Source organism: Pogona vitticeps, chromosome 1, assembly GCF_051106095.1.
Source record: "Pogona vitticeps strain Pit_001003342236 chromosome 1, PviZW2.1, whole genome shotgun sequence".
Classification (NCBI taxonomy): Eukaryota; Metazoa; Chordata; class Lepidosauria; order Squamata; family Agamidae; genus Pogona; species Pogona vitticeps.
In genome coordinates, this window is record NC_135783.1 from 211,340,801 (window position 1) to 211,364,234 (window position 23,434).

At 40.0% G+C, this 23,434-nt stretch overlaps 1 protein-coding gene across 13 annotated transcripts in view; it reads right to left on the bottom strand.

The window, feature by feature from the left end:
- The window catches only part of PKP4 (plakophilin 4), a 163,928-nt gene that overhangs the window by 4,021 nt on the left and 136,473 nt on the right, over window positions 1-23,434 (bottom strand). For 10 of the 13 annotated variants that reach the window (XM_078376264.1, XM_020801171.3, XM_072982738.2 and 7 more), the window contains 10 exons: window positions 20,524-20,707; window positions 15,907-16,024; window positions 14,726-14,917; window positions 13,276-13,449; window positions 10,745-10,895; window positions 8,323-8,518; window positions 6,854-6,938; window positions 6,605-6,722; window positions 3,680-3,811; window positions 2,905-2,978 (listed from right to left, as the gene is read on the bottom strand). In XM_078376264.1, coding sequence (XP_078232390.1) covers window positions 2,905-2,978; window positions 3,680-3,811; window positions 6,605-6,722; window positions 6,854-6,938; window positions 8,323-8,518; window positions 10,745-10,895; window positions 13,276-13,449; window positions 14,726-14,917; window positions 15,907-16,024; window positions 20,524-20,707 — 1,424 coding nt within the window. The remainder of the gene's footprint in view (window positions 1-2,904; window positions 2,979-3,679; window positions 3,812-6,604; window positions 6,723-6,853; window positions 6,939-8,322; window positions 8,519-10,744; window positions 10,896-13,275; window positions 13,450-14,725; window positions 14,918-15,906; window positions 16,025-20,523; window positions 20,708-23,434) is intronic. The other 3 variants (XM_078376273.1, XM_072982764.2, XM_072982760.2) reach the window with 1 other exon arrangement.

Here is a 23,434-nt window from a genome sequence, read left to right on the forward strand (position 1 = left end):
AGAATAAAATCTATAGAAGAACAGTAAAAGAATCTTAGTGCTTAAACAAAACTTTAATAACATTTAAAAAGTTGCAAAAATACGGTCAGAACCCTGTTACGTTTTCAGTGACTATCATATACAGGTACAGAAAATAACTATTACAATAACCAGTGCTAGGTATTGAAGAGAACAACAAAAGAAGAAAAACAAGAGATATATTTTGAAAGATCCAAGAAATCAAAGGGACATTTAAACATAGAGTAGGGGTGCTAAAAGACCAAAAGGGGAACATGCTATTTGACTATGATAAAATAACGAGAAGGTAGAAACAATATACAGTACTGAATATATAATACAGAAGAGATATAAGGATGAAGAAGTATCCTTTGACGAACAGCCTGCAAGCAAAGTGAAAGCTGCTGTCACAAGTACTTGGAGTAAATAAGATATTAACAGTAGCATTTCAAGCAACAGAGACTGAATCTCTCAAAATCCTAACAAGGCTATGCCAAAAAAAATTGAAAACAAAACAATGGCTTATAGACTAGAAGGATTCAATATACATTTAAGTCCACAGGAAAGGAGATGCCAAAAGTGCACTAACTATAGGACCATTGAATTAACTTCCTCTGCAAACAAAGTGATGCTCAAGGTGCTACAACAAAGACTTTTACTGTATATGGAACCTGAAATGCCTGAGTTCAAGATGAATCCTGAAAAGAAAGAGACAGTAGAAATCATATTGCAAATATACACTGGCTATAGAAATGTACTAAAATATATCAGATCAGTATGTGCTTTGTAGACTACAGAAAAGTATTTTATTATTGAAAAGTTATGTGTAGTTCTAAAAGAAATGGCTATGGCTCAACATTTGATTATCCAGATACATAATCTACACTGTAGACAAGAAGTTACTGTTTGCGCAGAATATGGACAAATAGGGTGTTTTCCCACAGAGAAAGGTATCAGACATGTGTGTACATTATCTGCCAAGCTGAGCAATCTGTAAGCAGAACATATCATGTGGAAAATGGATTAAACGCAGATGACTCCATCTTACTGAGAGAAAGCAGCAATGACTTGAAAGAACTTCTGATGAAAGTGAAAGAAGAAAATGCAAAAGCAGGACTGCAACTGAACATTAAATACACCAAAAGTCATGACAACAGAAAAACTATGTAACTTGTCCATGTCAGATCAATCATCAATCCAAATGGAGACCACAGTCAAGAAACTAGAAGACTGAGATTTGAAAGAGCAGAAATGAAAGAAAGAGAAATTATAATTAAGGATCTATTATTGGAGACAAAGGCCAAGATCATCCACACTAACTGCGTTCCTGATTACCATGTATGGATGGTAAAAGCTGAACATGAAAAAAGCTGACAGGAAAACAATCATTTTGTTTGATATATAGTGCTGGAGGAGAGTTTTGTCAATATGATGCACCACTATAGAAAGATAAATAAGTGGGTCCTGGATCAAATCAAGCCTGAACTCTTCTGAGAGGCAAAACTGAAGCTTTTGTACTTGTGCAAATCATAATAAAGAAAACTCATTGCAAAAGAAAATCAGGCTGTGAAAAGTTGAAGGCAGCAGGAAAAGAGGAATACTAAATACAAGATGGATTGATTCCCTAAAGGAAGCAAGGCTGCAAGATTTGAGCAGGGTTGGTAATGAGAGGACATTTTGGGGCTCCATGTTCATAGGGTTGCCAAAAGCTGGAGGTAACTTGCTGGCACATAACAACAAAAATACCAAGAGGAAGTGTAATTTGGATGGTCTCTTGTCACTGAAGACACATGGAGGAAGGAGAGCAGAGCCAGAGTACTTGTGACCCACACAAAGTAACAGAATTTACCATATATGTTACCTATGGCAGGTATTTGACAGCTCTCCTCATCATGCCTACCAAGGAAAGCAGTATAAATTCATGTTTGTGCGTATGTGTGCTGAGTGAAGGAAGGGAAGCACCAGATGCATTTACTTAATAGGTTACAAGTTTGCAAGTAATGAGGCAGAAAAAAACAACGTATCCTGAAAGGATGAATTACAAAAGAAATAGAAGAATCTGTAATTTACTACAGAGAAGAAAAATGATAAAATGAAGAGAGGTTTTTATGAGAAGGTATGTGTGATATGTATATGTTATGTGCTTGCACAGAAACCTGGTACAATACTAGTGTAGTGAAAATCTGTAGTCGTGCAGTTGAGCAGGCTTGCACTATTGTGCTAGCAGCTGTGCAACATCATGCACAGCAAATATCCTATGGGTACTACCCTTGTGTTAACTCGGAAAATGTGCGACCACAAACACAACAGGGCTTTTTCTAGTTTCATATCATCAATGATACATATCTTAGTACTTTACAATTTAATCAGTAGGACTAGTAAGGTGTTCTGTGGAATGTGTGAGCTGCGAACTGGAGAGGAAGTATGGTGTACATATGACCCCTACCACTCAGTGTCACCTACAGACTGGCCCTACTTCTCACCTTCACAGGTTCCAGATGAAGTTCTGAAAGGAGATTCTATGTGTTTCTAAAGATAAACGTGCTTGGAGTCTTCCCTACAGCTGGAAACACAACCAAGAAATCCTGACTATGGGGCAGCTTCTAAGTGTATTGAGTTGCACACACTGAACAGCTCCATGCAGGACGTATAAGCCTTTCTCCTGTGGGCCTGCTGGGGGAGAGCGAATGGGCATGGCCTTGTGCCTCATCACAGAAGTTCAGTTTGAAGACCTGAATGGATCTTGTCATATTCGGAGGCCAGCAGCAATGTGAAATCATCGTCTGCGATTGTAAACTTATTCAGGCAGAAGGAATTATTTAGTGAAAATAGTTTAATAACTACTGGGTAAAAAGAAAATACACTGATCAATACTGGCATCTTTTAAATTAAAGTTTCAACTCTTACCTGTAAACGCCTGTTTTGGTCTCTTGCTGGTGAAGAATAAGAACTGATATAGATTGGTGAAGGCTTGCTGGACCCTGTAGGAAAATGGCAACAGAATATTAAAACTGATGTTTGAAGTGATCAAATTTCATGCTGGTTGACTTTTCCTTCATTGAAAAACCTCGAATTGCATGAAATATTTCAGCAAATGATTTCAGTATCCTGTTTGAAGGGAAGAAGGCTATAACTAAGGGGCCTGGGATCCCCATCCTGTAGCCACAACAACTGCAGAAAGGCACTTGGACATCTGTTCTCAATGAGGGTGCGTGCTTCGATTTATTTTTTATGGCTTCACTAGCCTCTCTCAGACTGCGTTTAGCTTTCAGGTTCCATCCTTCTCCTCAGCCCCATCAGCTGCTTAATGAAGCTAAATGACTGGGGCAAAGAAGGAAGACAAGAAACCCCTTCAGGTAGAATGGGTTACTGCTTGAATGTGGGGTTTAACCTATAACACAACAAAAGCTTTTTGCCAGCATTCATACCATAAGCATATTTATGGTTCTTGAAACATAATGCCGAGTATTGTAAACATGATTTTAAATGGAAGGAAGCTCACAGGTATTTCAAGAACACATTAATTTTGGAAGTATTTCATTGGTGCTTCTGACCCAATTCATTTGTTTGCTTGTTTTTTTGCTATGTATCATTTTTCTCTCATTCAAGATATGTCTTTTGTAAACAAAGAGGTTAAAGCATAGCAATTCAGCTTCTCCGTTTCATCTCACTGGTCCCTTACCAGTATAGATGTCTTTATGTGCAATTCCGTCACCCTGGCTATTGTAATACTGCATAGAAGTTTGGGTTCTATCATATTCGGAACGAGGGTCTCTAATTCCTAATAGTGCCGGCGATGAAGATGTGCTGCCAACTGAGGAACAAAAGGCGACAGAGATGGGAAAAGAGAGAGGAAGAGAGGTGGGGAAGGAAGGAGAGGGAGAATCAGATCCAGACCAAGTTTAGGAAAGGTAGCAGACTGTTGTAGGGTGAAAAAAACCTTCTATCGGCAGATTTTTCTAGCCATTTGGAAAAAACGGGTAAATAAATACATTCTGCAAATATTCACATGGCAACTTTGGAAGAATCATTTGTAACATCTGGGCACTAAGCATCAGTGTGGTGCAAGGGTGAGGGAGCTGACTTTGCACTAGGGGCGAGGGATTCAGTTCATTACTCAGTCACTATTTCTCAGGCAATGTAGGCTCACAGGATTACTGTGAGGACACTGTTTGGGAAGAAAACTATTTTAAGTTTCTTGAAGAAAAGGCAGGATATAAATGCTCAAGAAAAATAAATGGACAAATATATATCATCATTGATTTACTATGCACTTGTTGTACACTGGTTAGAACTTTGGACTAGGACTCAAGAGACTCGGGTTTACATGTCCTTGGCTATGACATGCACTGGATGACTATAGGCTGATCATATTCTTTCAGCCTAATCCATTTTACATTATTTTTATTTTTTTTTTTAAAATGGGGTGGGGAGGGAAGTACATCACCTCGGGATCATCAAAATAAAGTCAGAATACAAATATATAAAAAAGAAAAATAATAATTTTATACCCGTATACACAAATATATGCTACAGTAATATGGATTTGTGTGGGGAGAAAACCTCAACAACTAACAGTTTTATCCTGTGGAACCTCTCCAGTGCACTAGGCAAAGGCATTTAAAAAGCAGAACAGTTTTCAAATCTAGGATGATATATAGTTTACCATTCTATGATTTTAGTTTATTCCAGAATATCTAAGTCTTAAATAATTTTTAGCACAATTGCCTGAAAGTACTTTGCTAAGTAGCTTGATTTTATATTAGCTACTGGCCCAAATCCTGTTGCTTAGCATAGTACGTTGCACTAGAGCAGGCCTATTGGATCAATGGGGATTTGGTGAATCAACTCCATAAGCTCCATTGATTCAAACAGACCTACTTAACCGCAACTTTAGTGTAGCAGGCCAATTTGAATCAATGGGAATTTGACCAAATCCCCATTGAGTCAATAAGCCTACTCTAGTACAATTTACTATGCTAAACAACAGGATTTTGGCCACTAAATTACAGATAACAACTAAGCATTTAATAAATAAATACACTGATATATTTCAGATGCTACAATTTTTTCCCATGCAGTCTTCTAAATGGGGAACAATAAACATAGAATTTTCATATATGCCAGCGTAGGACTTCACCGTACTGCATCAGATCAAACCATTCTTCTAGAAGCCTATCCCTCACGAGTGAAGAGGAGATGATTAAAGGTCTGAGCCACTAGATGATGCCAAACAGGGAAAAACATAAGTACTGTATCAGGGTATCCCATGTTGCATATTCATCACAATGGTGGTACTAGGGTATCTCATGAGGCAAACATACTACAGTGGGGTCTTGACTTGAGAACTTAATGCGTATTGGAAGGCGGTTCTCAAGTCAAAAAGTTCTCAGGTCAAATCTGCATTTCCCATAGGAATGCATTGAAAACCATTTGATCCGTATCTGCTCTTTTCCGTCCATAGAAACTAATGGGAAGCTGCTATTCCGCCTTCGACCACTAGAGGGGATATTTTGTTTCTTTTTTTCTTAGGTCAAGAAAGGTTCAGGGAAGGCAGGGAAAAGACAGTCCAGGCAGGACAGTACCAGGCAGTCCGAAGACTGTCTCCCAATCCACTCTCTAAATGCTGGGAGGAGTGAGGAAGCAGACAGGCACCCTTTTCACTGGCCAACAGTTAACTGAAAGTTCACATTTTGCACTTTCCCTGCCTCCCACGTGGTTTTTTTTTCAGTTCTTAACTCAAATCTAAGTATGTAAGTCAAGTCAATATTTTCCTATGAGAGTGGTTCTTAAGTCAAAATGTTCTTAACTCGAGCCGTTCTTAAGTCAAGACCCCACTGTACTACTTTTACCTTGAGTCACAGACTTATCCAACTTCATCCTGGGAGCTTGGAAAAAGTCAGGCAGACCATTATAGAGGCACCAGGGACTCAACCACCATCTTGTGGCTGGAAGGCCCAGAAGGCCCTGCTTTTGTAACTGGTCAGCCCCTGAGGCAGAACCTGTCATGGCATTCATTCAGGCCTCCACATATACCATCAAAGGCTTTTAAATCCCTTGGTACTGTCCCAGTAACAACTGGATTAGCCTTTTTCCCCTTCTTGTTTGAGAAATCATCTGTATGTGTGGCCTGGCCTAAAGAGTCCCTTCTGGGAGGACAGGGTTCTAATGCCACGGTAGAACTCTGGAATACAGGTCCAAGTCCCCTGGTGGCTAATCAGATATGCTACCTTTTCTGGGTGCAATGCTGCTGTTCTTGTGGGCCAGCACTATGGCCTTTGGCCCCCATCCCAACCTGTGTTACTCTGTCACATTGTATGAATGTAGGAGTTGTCTTGCAAGCCAGTCATCATAAATGAATACCGTTCAGAACTGCTGCAAGTATTAAGTACTCTAGGAAGTGTATCTGATTAAGTTTATAGACTGTTTCTACTAAAATGTTGTCATAAGAAAAGGTAGGCAGGCAAGCATTTTTTTAATACTTAGGGTATACTGAAGCAAAAACTGAAGATAAACCTTTAAGATTTTTAAAGGTTTGTGCAAGACCTGTTCAGGAAAATTACCATCAAATTTGATCAAGTGCAAAGGAAAAATTTTATTAACTGACCAGACTGAATGACAGGTGACATTTGCTGATTCGTTGTAGACAAGGAAGGATGTGACTTGAATCTGTCACGCTCAAGAGTAGACACTGGAGTAATGAAATGATTTTGATTCCACCCATCCTGTGGGATAAGAAAAAGGAGGTCAAATGAAAAAAATGAATGCAATTCATTAGGAAGAATTGTTTGGCCTGTACTGTGGAATTCCGTCCTGGTCAACAATAATTTATGTGAGAAAAATATTGTGCTGTTACCTTTTTATAAATGCTACGGAGATCACGATATTGCCACAATGTGTTCAGCACCTGAGCTGCTGCTTTGACAACCTTTAGTGATGATCTAAGAAAATACACACACACACAAAAGGGCTTTTGTTTAGGGCATAGTACTATCAGACATGCACACACAATAGACTGACGCTGGAAATCAAATTTTGCATCCCATGACATCATGTTCCACACCAAAGAAAACCTGGACTCTGTCCTCAAATTTAATCCAGAAAGTCTGCAACCAGCATGTTAAGAGCTGAAGATGCTTTGATGCAACTCAGAAACAAGTTTCTGTGCATGGAATGTTGCCTCTGCCCACATACATGGGGATAAATCCTAGGTGTATCATTCACTAGATACTCAGTGCAGTCAACTGTAATGCCATCTGCCAGCTGTTGGATGAAATAACTACAGAAATCCATGTCTTTCAATGAGTGATCAGAATTAATTTTCTCAGTGAGAACTATCTTGTGAGATTTCTGAGTTTCTCTTCCATGATATTTGACATTCATGTAAAATTGCAGAATGGAGATTATCTGGAAGTTTGCAGTGCGGTCACTGATATGTAGGTGGTATTCAGCTCTTTCACTGGGACCAGTGTGGCAGTGAGTTCTTCAAGTAAGTGCTTGAAATTAAGGTTGATGAGGATGAATCAATAGAAATTCTAGCGTGACAAAATGGATATGATGGTGGTGCTGGCTGGTTCAGTTGACTAAACTGAAAGGAGGCATTCAAATATTTTAAAAAATATATTCATAGCTGACTGTGCTGACCAGCATTGGGATGGAGGCAGAAGGCCAGAGATATTGAGTCCTGTGGATTGGATCCAAAAGGACTGATGTGAAAACACAAAACACTTCCATTCATGTGAAGCATATTATCTTTTCAGTTTTCAGGAGATTTCAATACATGAGGGGAAAACCTTGCAAATGGCTATTCACTCATATGTCTTTAGCTTCAAGCCACAACTGGGAAGTTAACAGCTATGTTGGAAAAAAGGGTCCTATTTCATATCACCCAATATTTCTTCCTATTCATGTACAAACACTCAGATCATACTTTCATGCTCTACAATTTAGCACTCCCTTGAAAAATCAAGCAGAGATTAACTGATTTTTTACATATCCTATATGTAAGCTGTACTGCAAGACACCTACTTTCTGTGAAAGCCTAAACAGCACTGACATTCACAGGGGGTTTCATCTTGAGGTGGCCCACAATGTTTTTTTTTTTTTTAACAAAGGCGACAGCATAAAGCTACCAGGTATTGTGTGAGATTTAGAAATAAGTAAGGGAATCTGAACCAAGAACACTCGCAACAGATCAGAGCTATCTGAGGCTGGTCAGCTAAGGAAGAAAGACAAGGATGAAGAAGTCAACACTTCCTGTGCTAACAACTGGTGTAACGAGTTCCTAGTATCAAAAGTAGACAGAAGATTTTTACTTGCACTTGCCTGTCACCCCTTCCTTTGGTTATGTTTACCAGCTTTTCTATTCCTCCTGTGTCAGCCAAAGCTTTGGCATTTTCCATGTTTTTGCTGGTGACCTCATGCAATGCACAACAGATTGCTGCAACAGTGTCATCAGACAGAATGTTTGGTCCGTTGCCTCCTGGAAGGCGATTTACCAGGTCCCGCATAGCATATTTACCTGTTTGAGGGGGGAGGGAAAAGGTCCAGACTTCAAATTACTGTGGATATGTGTTTATCGGCATATGGGACCACGGTGTGAGAAGACATATAGATCCAAAAAGCAGCCACAGGAAAAAAGAGATTTTATTGGAAGAAAAAAAGCCTTGATGAAAAAGAAATCACTGCACTATACAGAGTAGAAGCAGACACTGCAGTGTCATTTTTCAAATTAAAAATGTACTGCAGTTTTTTTTTGCTAGATTAGCAGAAAAAAAGTGATGAAAATGGCAACACGCCAAGGGACACACATACACAAATCTGTCTATGTGTTTTAGATAAGCTTGTTTTAGCTAAGTCACAATATACAGTGGTGCCTCGCATAGCGAGGTTAATCCGTTCCGGATTAACCTTCGCTATCTGAAAACTTCGTTAAACGGAAAGTAAAAAGCCATTCCAAATCGGCTGAAAACTCACCGTTTAGCGAAGTCACCGGTAAGCGAGGGGAGGGCGCGAAAACGCTGCGTGCGGCCATTTCGGCTGCTCCGGCGGCCATTTTGGACCCGCCGAACAGCTGATCCGCGGGTCGCAAAGCGAAGGTCGGTAAGCGAAACGCTTACCGATCTTCGCTATGCGAGTTTCGCCCATTGGGGCCATCGGTAAGCGATCGCATTAGCGATCGCGGAAACCGCATCGCTATGCGATTTCATCGTTATATGGTGTGCTCGTTAAGCGAGGCACCACTGTATTAAGAAACCACAATCAAATTAATTATGTAAGTTTCAAACAATATGCTTTTCAGATATTTCACCATGGAACAGTAATACAGTTGTGTGTCATGTCCAAGCCAAACTTGGACATGACACACAACAAAACAGGATCAATGTTTAAACTTAACCCTGGCTTAAATGGAAGCAAAACAAAACAAAACAAAACAAAAAAAGATAAAGGGAGGAATGCTGTTCAAGGAGAGTAAAACCAATTCCTTAAAATTGTGGGACTGATGTTTGTTTTTATGAAGAGTTGTGTGAATCAAGATTTAGACCAGTGGTTAACAACTTTGTGTCTTCAGATGTTCCTGGACTAAAACTCCCAGAAGCCTTCACCACTAGGTGTGCTGGCTAGGATTTCTGGGTATTGTAGTCTAAGAACATCTGGGGACCTGAGGTTAGGAAGCACTGCTTTAGACAGATAACTTGTTCTCTTCATTTTTCATCCATAAAGAATGGTATCTGAAGATCTTTTGGATTCCAGTTACTTGGCAAATAGATAAGTTGCACAGTAAACATAGGAGACTGCCACAACCTACAGGGAATGCTTCAGCATGGGCTATTATGCTAATTCAGTGGCTTTTAATTAACAACTTCACCGTAAAATGAAAACTGGAAAAATACATTTGTTTATAAACGATAGCCAGCAGGCAGACTTTACAAGGAAGACATTAATTATCTGCTTGAATAGAGTATTCCCAGACAAACCCTGCAATGTAGTTAAAAAAGAAATACTACTTAATGGCAATATCCTATCAACATGGAATTCTGATGTAAACACAGTGCGATGGATACGGATTTAGTCACAATTAGAGTAGACACACTGAAACAATAGGACCTAGTGATATATCATTTCTGCACTAGAGAATGTCTGCTCTTCTCTGAGTCTGACATGAACAGAATTTCATGCAACTATGATTAAATAATTTTGCCTTTAGGAAATACACCTCTGCAACAATTGACAGGGAAACAAATTTTCAAGGAATCTTATTGTCTATACTCTTTACACTGAGGAACCCCACATTCCCTCCTAAGTAACCAGAGGCCGTATTTCTTTCCAGGAATAGTTTCGAAACTAATAGTCTAAATGACAATGTACTTCTTTCCTTTACAATAAAAAATTAATATAGAGAAAAGGTGCAAGAAAGATTTATCACCTATAGGAAACTGACTATTTCAGCTACAGAAACATCCAGCTGTATATATGCTCTTTTAAAAAGAATACTAAGGCAACAGGAGAGTGATTGTCAAAACACATTTTAAAATCTTACTGAATTCAGATGGAACACTAAGTTTGGACGCTGCTCACCATAATGGATCTTTTCAAACTCGTTTTACAAATACAGCTTCCTGCTTCAAATAGTTAGAAATTGCAGTTGTAGATATAAATAGACTAGCTACAGGCTTCCAAAAACAATTCTAAAAACTTACACTGTCACATTGACCACCTGGATAGTTAGGTATCTCATAACACTTACCAATAAGTTCCTTGTTACGAACATCTAATGCCATATTTCTCAAGGCAGTTGCCACTGAAGAAACAACCCGGTCGTTGTCCATTCTCAGCAGTTCCACAAGAATGGGAAGCCCTTTCTCTTTTCTGACAGCGGCTCGAATATAGGCTGCAAACTATTACACAAAAATGCCAAATTATTTTAAAGCCTGCCCTTCTGTTTTACTGTAAGTGTAAAAAAAAAAGTACGAGGGGGTGCTGATAAGTATTGAGCCTTTCCCAGAAAAAAAAAAAATGAGCTAGGAATCTATAAATTGCAGGGTGTATTGGCCAATTCGTCTGTATTCAATGGTGCAAAAATCAACTACCTATGATTTTAACTTATCTTTCATGTTCAGGTCCAAAGTGAACATGGCAGCACCTCCAGAAAAGTTCAATGTGGAAGAGCATAGGACCATAATCAAATTCCTGTTTCTCCAAGGGAAAGGTGCAAAGCAGATCCATGATGAAATGTCACAAACCCTTCATATGCAACAGTTAAACCATGGGTTGTCAATTTTAAAACTGACAATTTCGGTGTTGAAAGTGAGGAACCCAGTGGAAGGCCTGTTTCTGTCTCTGTGCCTGCAAATGTGAAAGCCATCCATGACATGATCATGGAAGACCGCCGAATATCAGCCAAAAGTATTGCTATATATTTGAGAAAGTTGGTGCCATTATCCACAACGACTTGGAAATGAGAAAGCTGGCAGCAAAGTAGATCCCCAAACTTTTGACAACTGAACAAAAGAGGAAACGTGTGGAGTCATTGGTGGCTGTTTTGGAACATTTTGCAAGAAATGAGTCAGATTTCCTGGGCAAACTGGCAACTGGTGATGAGACATGGATCTACTGTTATGATCCTGAGACAAAGGAACAGTCTAAGGAATGGAGGCACAGGGGTTTCCTCAGGCCAAAGAAGTTCTGAGTGCAAAGGTTGGTGCAAAAGCAAATGGAAACAGTTTTTTGGGATAAGAAGGGAGTTCTGCTGGTGGACTACCTCCAACAGGATTCAATATATTACTGTGCTTTATTGACAAAGTTGAGGCAAAACATCAAGGAAAAACGTAAAGGAAAGCTCTGCAAAGGTGTCATCCTGTTGTATGTCAACGCCTCGTCACACACCGAAGGTGAAACAATGGCAAAACTGACGTCCTTAGGCTTTCAAGTGATGCCCCATCCACCCTATTCTCCCGACCTGGCTCCTTCTGACTATTAACTGTTCCCCAAACTTCAAAAAGACCTAAAGGGACAACAATTTGGGAGTGTTCTGGAGGCAGCTAATGCTGCAAATGAGTGTTACGCCAGCAGTCGGAAGAATTTTTGCAGGGACTTAAGATGTCGCAAGTGCATTGACTTCCTGGGGGAATATGTAGAGTAGTGTGGCAGTTACAGCTTCCTAGCTCAATTTTTTCTGGGAAAAGCTCAATACTTATCAGCACCCCCTCGTACTACCTTTCAAAGTATGGATTTTAACACAATTTAAAGGTTAGTCAACTTGAAAGTGATAGTTTGAAGCTTGTAATTTTAAAACTTTTCATAACCGGCCATGGAATGAACAAATAAATGTGGAGATTAGGTGGAAATACAGATGTGATCTTCTATTGTTTTACTAACTGCAGGGAAAAAAAGAAAAAAATATTGGGAATGTCACTATCAAAGCTTCTAAAACAGTACATGTTGCTTATTTTTGAAGCAACAGCTTCAAAAAACAATTTAAAAAACCCTGTTTGGTCCATAAATTAATGTCATTAGAGTGTCAGAGTGATGCTTTTGAATATACAAGCTGGGTGAATTGCAAGCAGGAGTGTTCAATGATAATAGCTGTTTGTGAACATCAATTGATTTCCTCTTTTTTGCTGAAATCCTATCTAGCTCTCCAATGAGTTAACCTTCTCATGACATTAGAAAATGCTGGCTTTTGTATCTTTGTAGAACCTTCATACAGAATATTTCAGTATTTTAATAGAAGCATATTTGCACTGGTGTTCCTCGATACATATTTCATTTTGTGCTACTGCTACTTTAAAATGAAGAGATGAAGGAACTTGGGTAGTATCAGTAATCATAGAAAAATACTACGATGTTCTTCTCTGCATTTGCTAATGTTTATAACAAATGACATGAATTTGAAGATAATTGTTTTAGCTTCATTGTAGTTTCTCAAAAGACTGAAAAACACTTACCCTCATGTCTTTCAAAGCAAATGTATCAGTTAAAAAAAGCCATCTGAAAATCAACTAAAAATGCTTAATAATACACAGTTTAAAATGTGGAGATTTATATGCACTGCAGGACTAATGTGTTTAATGAAAGACACACAAAAATTCAATCATGTCCACAATGAATTCTTAAAAACTGATGTTAAAAGTGATTAGAGGCTCAAAACGGATCATCTCTTATCACGGCCTGCAAAATGGTACGTCACAACTGGCTCTTCTATGGACCACATACCTGTACTCTTGATGCTAAAAGAAAACTTGTAAAATATCAACAACTTCAAGTTTCATACACTACCTTCCAGTTGCCTGCAGAAAGATTCTGGAGAGATCCCGCAGAACCCTCCAGAGTAGCAGGGTTGGAGCTTTCAGCAAGAAGAGTTAGATATGGTTTTACTACGGAAGGGTGCCACAGCATTTCCACACCTTTAGGAGACTTTGACAATCCTGGTATTGGACCAACTCCATCCCACTGTGGAAAAAAAAGATGTTATAGGTCAACTCAGTCTTTTAAGATGAACTAGAAGAGATTTTAAGAAAATGCTACAATAAACAGTAGCAATTTCTTTCCTAGCCCATGAAATAGAATCATACCACAGAATTGTAGTGCTACAAGAGATCCCAAGAGTCATTGAGACCAGTGCTTCCCAACCTTGGGTCCCCAGGTGTTTTTGGACTAAAATGCCCAGAAGTCTTCACCATTAGCTGTGCTGCCTGAGATTTCTGAGAGTTGCAGTCCAGGAACACCTGGGTTACCCAAGGTTGGGCACCACTGATTTAGACCACACCACTGATTTAGACCAACTCCATAACGGAGTTCTTCGTTGGCCGGGGGAGCACTGGTAGTAAAGGCGGGAAAGAGACACGGAGGCTCTTCATAAGGTACAACATTAACACGTTTATTAATAACAGAACTTAATTCTGCAGTATCAAAAGGATCTTGTAAACAACTATCAGTCAATAAACGATATCTCTTGGGACGCACGTCTGATGGTTTTTCTGGTTCCCCTAGAAGGGTGCCGGTCCGAATCATTTGCGGTCCATCATGGGACGAAGGGGGCACTCCATACCGCACATACCGTGCCACAGCACAGGTGCCTCGCCCAGTCTCCCTCCGGGGGGTTTTGTTGGAACTCTGGTCCAGGTCGGATCACCCTCCTCCCACCAGGGTGATTCCGTGGGTAGACAGTTACAGTCCATTCTAACGGGTCGTATCTCTTTCCTCTCCCCCCGGGTATTATGGGGTCAGGCAACAAACCTCCTCCCGTTGTCAAATTTGGAAAGTCCGCGGTGACACCCGTTGCTGACTCTAGCCCGAGCATGGGCTCTGTTTGGACCCCTCAGCTTATTTGTCTCTCCGGGTCTGTGTCCGTCCAAAGACTGAAAACATGCGCGCTTTTCCCCCCTTTTACCTCCTCCCACACAATAAGCTCCAACTCCTCCCCTCCCTCGTCAGCAAGACACACCTCTGCTGATTTCTCTACTACCGCCTCGGCCTGTTCTATTTCTATCAACACTCCCTCCACACATCCACTCTCTTCTATGGTGTCCTTCTTCTCTGAGGACGGCGCACTCCTTCTCACTCCTTCACACCGCATCAATGTAAGCTATCCATAGTTAAAGTGTCCCTGACAGATGGCCTAAAGTATGCCTGACCTGACAGATGGATGGGCAAGGGAAAATAGCAGGCTAATGGAAAAGCTATTGATGTGTTCCACTGAGACATAAGCAAAAGAGGAGGTACAAACCTGATCCTCTTGTAAGGTTTTCTTCTTTTTCTTCTTCTTTTTCCCCCAACAGCTTGGCTCTGAATCTTTGCTCGGGGATTCCTTTCCCAAAAAATCATCCAGGTCATTAATACCCAGCAGGCGGGCCTGAGGCACTTCAAGCTCTAGACGGTAGGAAAGATTCCTTAGCGTGCACACACAGTTTTCCACAGTCTGTAGGCCAAACAGAGGAGATTCTGTAAGTGAAATATCTAATACAGCAACTATATAGATTTTTTTTTTTTTAAAAAAAGACATATTTTGAGGGCTATTTGGAGAGAATGGTCACCTAGATTTTAATTATAATGAAATCTGACAGTGGCTGAAATCCTGTACCATAGCTATGCAGGTGTAACTCAACACTATGCCCACAGTAGTTAGAACAGTGCTATGGCAGAAATGCTATTCAGTAAGCACCTCTGCTGGTATACAGCAGAACAGTGGCAATGGGAATACTAGTGTGGCTGACCACACAATCAATTCACACAATTCCATGTCCCCCTGGTATCATACCTAGCAAATGTTCATGGGTGTAACTTAATGTTATGCTTGCAGAAATCGGATTTCAGCCAGTGATTTCATAATAGCTTAACATAGCGTTTTTCAAACTTGGTCACAATTACTCTCTCCAGTAACGTCAACAGTAACAGAGCCTCCCCAAGAAACAATCATATGAAAGAGCCACAGTTTTAGAAGAGGTAGCTGTGTTAATCTGAGCAAGTGTATCAGTCAAAAAGAAAAAAAATTCTAAAAGAGACAAATGTGTTGTGGCACCTTAAAGATGAACTACTATATTTTAATCTAAGCTTTTGTGGACTTTCTTAGACCACTTGAAAGAAATATGTGTAAGAAGATCTATTTAATACCAAATCCAACTGTAAATCCAAATTACAGCAGATCCATTGGTTCAGTGGGACTATTTTTGGTTTGGAATAACAACTGAATTTAACCCTATATATGAAGAAGGAATGGGCAGAAACTAGAAAGGCTTGGAAAGCAAAATAAACACCCTTATTTTATAACACCAATGATGAGGAAATGATCCATTTCAACATTCTGTGACCCAACAAAAGCGTAAAAACTGTAAGTGCAAAAACATGTTTGAATATTACAGTTCAAAGAAGATAATTCTCCTGGTATAAGAACAAAAAAGATTTGCACACCTTGCTATCATAGTCAGAAGTATTCACACATGTATGGATAACATATAACAATGAATCAACGAGTCCTTCACAAGATCTCATTTGTTTTCGGGCCTCTTCTCCTGCAGAGCTTAGATTTCTAAGGAATCAAAACAGAGTAGAATTATAAATATGCTGCAGACTGGAACTCTCATCACATACATGCATATATTTATATAAGCCATCATGTGCAGAAAGAAATCTGCTTAGATAAAATGACACAATTTCAGGGAAAGTTATGAATATGTGACAGAGTTCAATCCAGTATTTTCAAGAAGACTGCAATTTTTTAAAATGGACATTTTCAAGTAACAAGACAGCTATCAAAAGCTCTTTTAGCAGGATTTCTCTCATCACAATCTCTCCTTCAGCACATGGAATAAATTGTTCAGGTGGCTGATCTAAAAGGTCTCAGGAAAAATATTACCAGTGATGAAAAAAATCTGTTCCAACAGTGCCTATCAACTAACTAGTCTTTCAAAGTGTTGCCTTTTTTCACTGTAGATTAATCAAACAGATGCATATGTTACAGCTGAACATGGAAATGTTACTGTGGAGAACTAAGTGATTCATTCTACAAGGTATCTAAGTAACTCTTGTGCACCCATCAGAAAGAAAGAAAGAAAGAAAGAAAGAAAGAAAGAAAGAAAGAAAGAAAGAAAGAAAGAAAGAAAGAAAGAAAGAAAGAAAGAAAGAAAGAAAGAAAGAAAGAAAGAAAGAACGAACGAACGAACGAACGAACGAACGAACGAACGAACTGCACTTTTGAGTTCCCAGTCAATCTTTGATGTTGAGAAGACTCTTACTTTGATATGTAGAGTATGAGCATTGGATCTTTCTGCTTCTCAAGGCTAGGGAAAGTAGAAACCAACACCGAGCAAGCTCTTCTTATTTCATTCTCTGGATTTGCTTTTTAAAAAGTCTTGTTGTGGTAAAAATTTAATTTGCATTGATATGACTTTCTACATCATAACAAGCAAATGTCTATACTGGCAGCTGATAGCCTCAAAGAGTGAGGAAAGCTAGGGGCCAGCAGTATGGATTGTGTTATAGGCAGAGTGATTACGTAGGAGGAAGCACGAGTGTAGCTGCAGCAGCAAGTTGTAGCTGAGAAAAGGCATGTGGACTTGCATATGCAAGACGATGCTCATTTTATGTAACTGAAGCCCATGACTATATTTTAATTGAATAGTGTAGTTATGGACTCTCCGAGCATCTCAATTTATCTCACTCAGTTATTACACTTATAAATGAATTAGGTGTTAATAACATCTGGTTTTATATCTCATATTTTACATTCCTTGTCTTCAAATGGAATGCAACTAAATCCTGCATTCTAAGCATTTGCAATCCTTTACTAGGTCTTGTTTATTCTCCAGTTGGCAACCAAGTCACCGAAAGAAAATCTGGTCATGTATCATGTAAAATTCTTGATACCTTGTTTCCTTGAAAATAAGACGGGGTCTTATATTAATTTTTGCTCCAAAAACGCAGTAGGGCTTATTTTCAGGGGCTGTTTTATTTTTTTTCATGTACAACAATCTACATTTATTCTAATACAGTCATGTCATCTTCTGGTCGCTGCACAATGGTGAAGGGCAGGGTTTCTCTTAACTAGGGCTTATTTTTGGGGTAGGGCTTATATTACAAGCATCCTGAAAAATCATACTAGGGCTTATTTTCAGGTTAGGTCCTATTTTCAGGGAAACAGGGTAGTCTTGTACTCTTGGTTAGATATTCTGGTTTAAATACCTTTTCAGATACTATGCTTTCAGGTATACAGCTAAGATGTTTTAAATGTGTATTAAGCTTACAAAATGCAAATATGACAAATGCTTATTTACAAACATATGGACTGTACACATAAAGTCCGCAGAGGATCATCCCTGTAGAGTGGACACTTGGTTACAAAACTAGAAGAGGCCTCGTGGCGCAGTGGTTAAAACACTGTACTGCAAGCTAAAACTGTGCTCACGACCTGGGGTTCAAATCCCAGATAGCCGGCTCAAGGTTGACTCAGCCTTCCATCCTTCCGAGGTCGGTAAAATGAGTACCCAGCTTGCTGGGGGGGCAATGTGTAGCCTGTATAATTAAAAATTGTAAACCGCCCGGAGAGTGCTTGTAGCGCTATGGGGCGGTATACAAGTCCAATAAATAAATAAATAAATAAATAAATAAATAAATAAATAATAAATAGATTGGTCTCTGAATAAGAATGAAGCGGCCCTAAATATGTCAATTAAATTTATACAACACAGTTGAAGTACTTCACTTTAGGTTTTTTTTTTTTTGGCAGAGATTCATCTTACATCTTCAGATGTGCTGTGCTAGTGCAAGGATGAGTGAACTATGAATCAAGGAAGTGATTAACAACAGTAGAACTGGCATGAAAGAGAGACTCCCTCTCTATATAACTACCTGCTTTTGATAAACATTTGACCAAACTCTGGGAAGCAGTGGAAGACAGGAGGGCCTGGTGTGCCCTGGTCCTTGAGGTCATGAAGAATCGGACACGACTTAATGACTAAACAACAACTTTTGAAACTACTTCCATGAACAGTTACTAAGAAATCTGTGACGCAATGTAGATTTTATATCTGACCACAGCAGACTCTAGCCATAATTTAGAACTAAATCTGTTGTTAGAGGTGACTTCAGCATCTCATCTTGTCCCTTCTCCTTAAAAGTAAAGTTTAAAGCTCTTCTAGAAGTAGAGCAATAGGTTTTAGCTATTATTTATAAATACATAAAACAACCAGCTACTTTTTATAAACGAACACCAAATTATGATTTCTCATTCTGGTTTGTTGACAGATTTCAAATCATGATGGGCATCTTGAATATGAACATGAACATGCTGGATCAGGTCAAGGGCCCATCTAGTCGAGCTTCCTGTATCCCACTGTGGTCCCACCAGATGCCTCTGGGAGCACACAAGACAACTACCGTATTTGCTGGCGTACAAGATGACTTTTTTGGCCCCAAACACATGCCTCCAAGTGGGGGGGGGGGTCGTCTTGTACGCCGGGTGCACTTAATTTGGGCCAGGAAGGAGGTGCCGCTGCCACTGAGTGACACAGGGCCGCGCTGGCCGGAGAGGAAGGCAGGCGGGCAGGCAGGCGGTCGGTCCGGAGGGAGGAAGGGAAGCAAAGCCGGCCATGCCTGAGCAGCCAGAGCCCACTGCTCCGCGCCACTGAGCCTGCTTGACCGCGGGCCGCCGGAGAGCTGATTCTCCTTCCCCTCCTCTTCCTCTTCCGCCGCCTGCTTTCCTTCCCTTCTCGCCCTTGCAGCTGAGCCAGCTCGCCCGCTTGAAGCCAGAGAGCTGCTTCTCCTTCCCCTCCTCCTCCACCGCCCGCTTCCCTTCCCTTCTCGCCCTTGCCCCAAAAACATGCCTCCAAGTGGGGGGGGGTCGTCTAATACGCCCAGTCGCCTTGTACGGCGGCAAATACGGTAGATACCTGTTCTCCTGATACCCCTCCCCTGCATCTGGCATTTATTTTTCAGTTGAAAAGGCAATTGGTTCATGGGAGATGGGGCAAATGGGCCAATTTTGAAGAACGCTGGGGTAGAATGCTAAAATGGTTTGGAGATAAAATCACTGGATGATGGGTAGCAGTGGAATTTTTCATGGAGGTCGTTTGTGCTTTTAAGATCACCCAATCTTTCAAATTTATCAAAACCTGTCAGCAGCATTCCACATACAGATGAAGTGGGAAAATGTGATTGCTCATTTTAGCTTAGTCTTGGGTTTTGTCGAATTTGTGTTTGTGAGTTTAGATGGAAATGTTATTAAACTTCATTTGGATTAATTTAAAGAAGGCTTGAGGTACAGTGGTTAAAGTGCCGTACTGCAGCCGAGGCTCACAACCTGAGTTCAGTTCTGATGGGCTCAGTTAGCCAGCCTGAGGTTCACTCAGCCTTCTATGGTTCCACATTGCTGGAGGGGGGAACGCTTAGCCTGTATAATTGATTTATTATTTTAGCACTATGGAGTGGTATATAAGCAGCACACTTTGCTTTATCCACAGTGGCTGAGACTAAAGAATTACCTAATGATTCCTGCATGTCCACAAGGACTTGGGGGCTGGGCTATCTCAGCAGCAGACTTTCATGGCACATGCCAAAGTGGTCTGAAATTGAAGACATTATCAATGTAGTTTGTAATACAGCACAGAAAGAAGATTCTGCTGATTAAAGAAAGAGCCAAATTAACCCCACTGGGCCTGTCCAATTTCTGAGGTACACTAAAGTAGCTTTTTGGATACTGGCCATTACCATTACGTGTATATTGTCTGCGCACTCTATATTAATTATTTCAAGCTTATACTAATAAAATGGCTGGATTCACAATAATGATAGGTTAATGTAATGAAAACAACATCATGCTGACTTGGGATCAGAACCAGTCAACCACATATGAGCATTTAAGCACAAACACCAGTCCATGTATCAATAGACCTCTGAATGTATATGTATATGTTTGCTTTGTTCAATATATAAAAAGAAAGGATACTAGCTTAACTGGAAGAACTGAGTAGTTTACAAAGGATATATAAGAAAATACTATTTAAGAAGAGAAGTATAAACAGAGCAATTTACCTCAGGCATCCTGTTGTGTTGCGCAGAACCAGAGATGTCTGGAACTTAATTTTATGATCATCATCAAAGGAAGAATTATTCCACCCAGAATGAGGAACTATCACAGTGTTTGTCAGTGTTGACAGAGCATCTCTAATGATTGTCATTTTTACCGCATCACATGAAGACAAGTTCCAGAGAACACCTACAGGAAAGGAAAACAAAAAACAAGTCAAAACAAAAACACCCTGCAATCTATCATTTAAAATCAAAGATACCTTTCCCCTTGAGAGCTGGGTACTGGGAACAGGATGGTGACACACAGTAAAAAGAAAAAAACAGAAACACTTCACAGTGTAAAGTAACACACACTGAAAAGCACAAATCCAGCAACAACACTCTCCTTTTTGTGCCTTTGGCCCTTCCATTTGGCACATGGGGAGTACTATTGGAAAGAACACATGACTTCAATTTAAACCTTCTGAAAAATGCTGTTAGTCTACACATATATTCTCAATTTCCTTTCTCACTTTTACAACAACATGAGCTGATTGCCTGCTCAAAGCAAACTTGTATCTTGTCATCTGCCAAATGATGGCAGCTCCGAAGGAAAAATAGCTTTAATTTGTTGACAGGTAAAAACCATCCCTCCTATCTGCAAGTGAAATAAATGCCAGAGAAATATCTGCAAGGGAAATAAATCAGTGTGCTAATGGATAAATACAGAGCTTTCCTATTCAATTGCTATGTATTTACAGACACAGGGAACTGGAGATCTTATCCCAAGTAGTATCATTAGATCAAAAATATCTCCAGGACTCTATACCACATGCCAAGGTATATCAATTACACTTCTAGTGCACAAAGAAAATATTATTTTTAGGAATATACAGGAATGTCTAACTGCAGATATGATAAACTTCACAACTGTGTTCACACATCTTGGTAAGCCCTAGCAAAGATTTTTTTTCAAGTTTGGTGATGAACACAAACCCATGCCTCCCATGGAACAATGTTTGTTAGCAAGCCATCATTAGAACCCATGGGCCTAAATACAGTTACTAGTCCTGACTAGAGTAGATGAACTGAATCAGTTGCTGAATTATAAATTAACATAAGCTAGTGCAAGACACCTTGCTATGCAGTGGCATCAGGGGTAGCTCTGCAGTATAAAGAGTGTGGTGAATAAGGAAGGGAAGAGTCTTGAAAGCAGGTTGAACAAAGCCTTTCATAGGACCCTGAAGGCAAGGATAATTTTTTTGTTTTGTTTAGAAGTAATACGTTGCAACTAATGACATTACTTTTAATGTGTAAGCTTGCAGGAGAAACTGGGGTATAATGATGGTCGTTTCACAAATAACCTAATAAACCAGGAGCATTTTTGCTTTTTCATAAAATAAGTACAGTTGATTCATTACTCTTGCTCCTTTTGGAGGTAAAAATGAGTTCTTGGGGACATATTTTAGCCATCTTCCTAAACTTCAAAATTGATTTTCATCTAAAAACAACCAAAAGAGAAACAAGCAACATATAGGGGCGGGAGTTGTAATGATTTACCCAGTGGCCCGAATTCTCTTCCTTATTTGCGCAGCTGTAGCACAAATGACACAGCTGTAGCAGAAATGGAAAACTCAGCAGTGGCCAGAGTATTGGAAAAGATCAGTCTACATCCCAATTCTAAAGAAGGGCAGTGCTAAAGAATGCTCCATCTACCATACAAATGCACTCATTTCACACACTAGAAAGGTTATGCTCAAAATCCTACAAGGTAGGCTTCAGCAGTATGTGGACCGAGAACTCCCAGAAGTACAAGCTGGATTCCGAAGGGGCAGAGGAACTAGAGACCAAATTGCAAACATGTGCTGGATTATGGAGAAAGCCAGAGAGTTCCAGAAAAACATCTACAGTACTTCATTGACTACGCAAAAGCCTTTGACTGTGTCGACCACAGCAAACTATGGCAAGTTCTTAAAGAAATGGGAGTGCCTGACCACTTTATCTATCTCCTGAGAAACCTATATGTGAGACAGGAAGCAACAGTTAGAACTGGATATGGAAAAAAAGGATTGGTTCAATATTGGGAAAGAAATATGACAAAGCTGTATATTGTCTCCCGGCTTATTTCACTTATATGCAGAATACATCATGCGAAAGGCAGGACTAGATGAATCCCAAGCTGGAATTAAGATTGCCGGAAGAAATATCAACAACCTCCGATATGCAGATGATACCACTCTGATGGCAGGAAGTGAGGAGGAATTAAAGAACCTCTTAATGAGGGTGAAAGAGAAGAGTGCAAAAAATGGTCTGATGCTTAACATCAAAAAAACTAAGATCATGACCACTGTGTTACATACAGCACTGATGGTACCTGTCTGTCATGGGTTTGGAGGGAAAGTTCCATCCTATGGGGAGTGGAAGGCGGGACATCAGGAGGAGGAGCTGTACTGTATATATATTTGGAGCTTGTGTGGAGAAGAGGAGTGGGAGTCTGTGTGTCAGACTGAGTACAACTGTGTGTCAGTTAGTACATACCTGATAGGTTCAGGTCTCTATCTGGGTAGCCAAAACTGATAGGTTCAGGGTATGTGCTTTACTTTAAAGTGTTCTGTGTGAACTAATTTGTTGTATGTATGATTGAGACTAAGCCACGTTACAGTATCTTATTTACTTGATCTTTTTATTTACCCTGTTTGTTATTTAAATAAACCTTGTTCTTTTGTTTGTTAAAAATCCATTCCTGGTCTGTGTGACTTCTTATAGGGAATGGTTGGTGGCAGCATAATTAGAGTGTGGCATACTCCAGTAGGTCTGGGGTTGTCACATTGATTGGTGTCCAGCGTGTGGGATACGACTGGTCCAGTTGTCCAGTGGTACAGCAAAGCCTTGGCAAGTGTGCCCAGAGCAAGGGGGGTCTAGTCAGGGACAATCT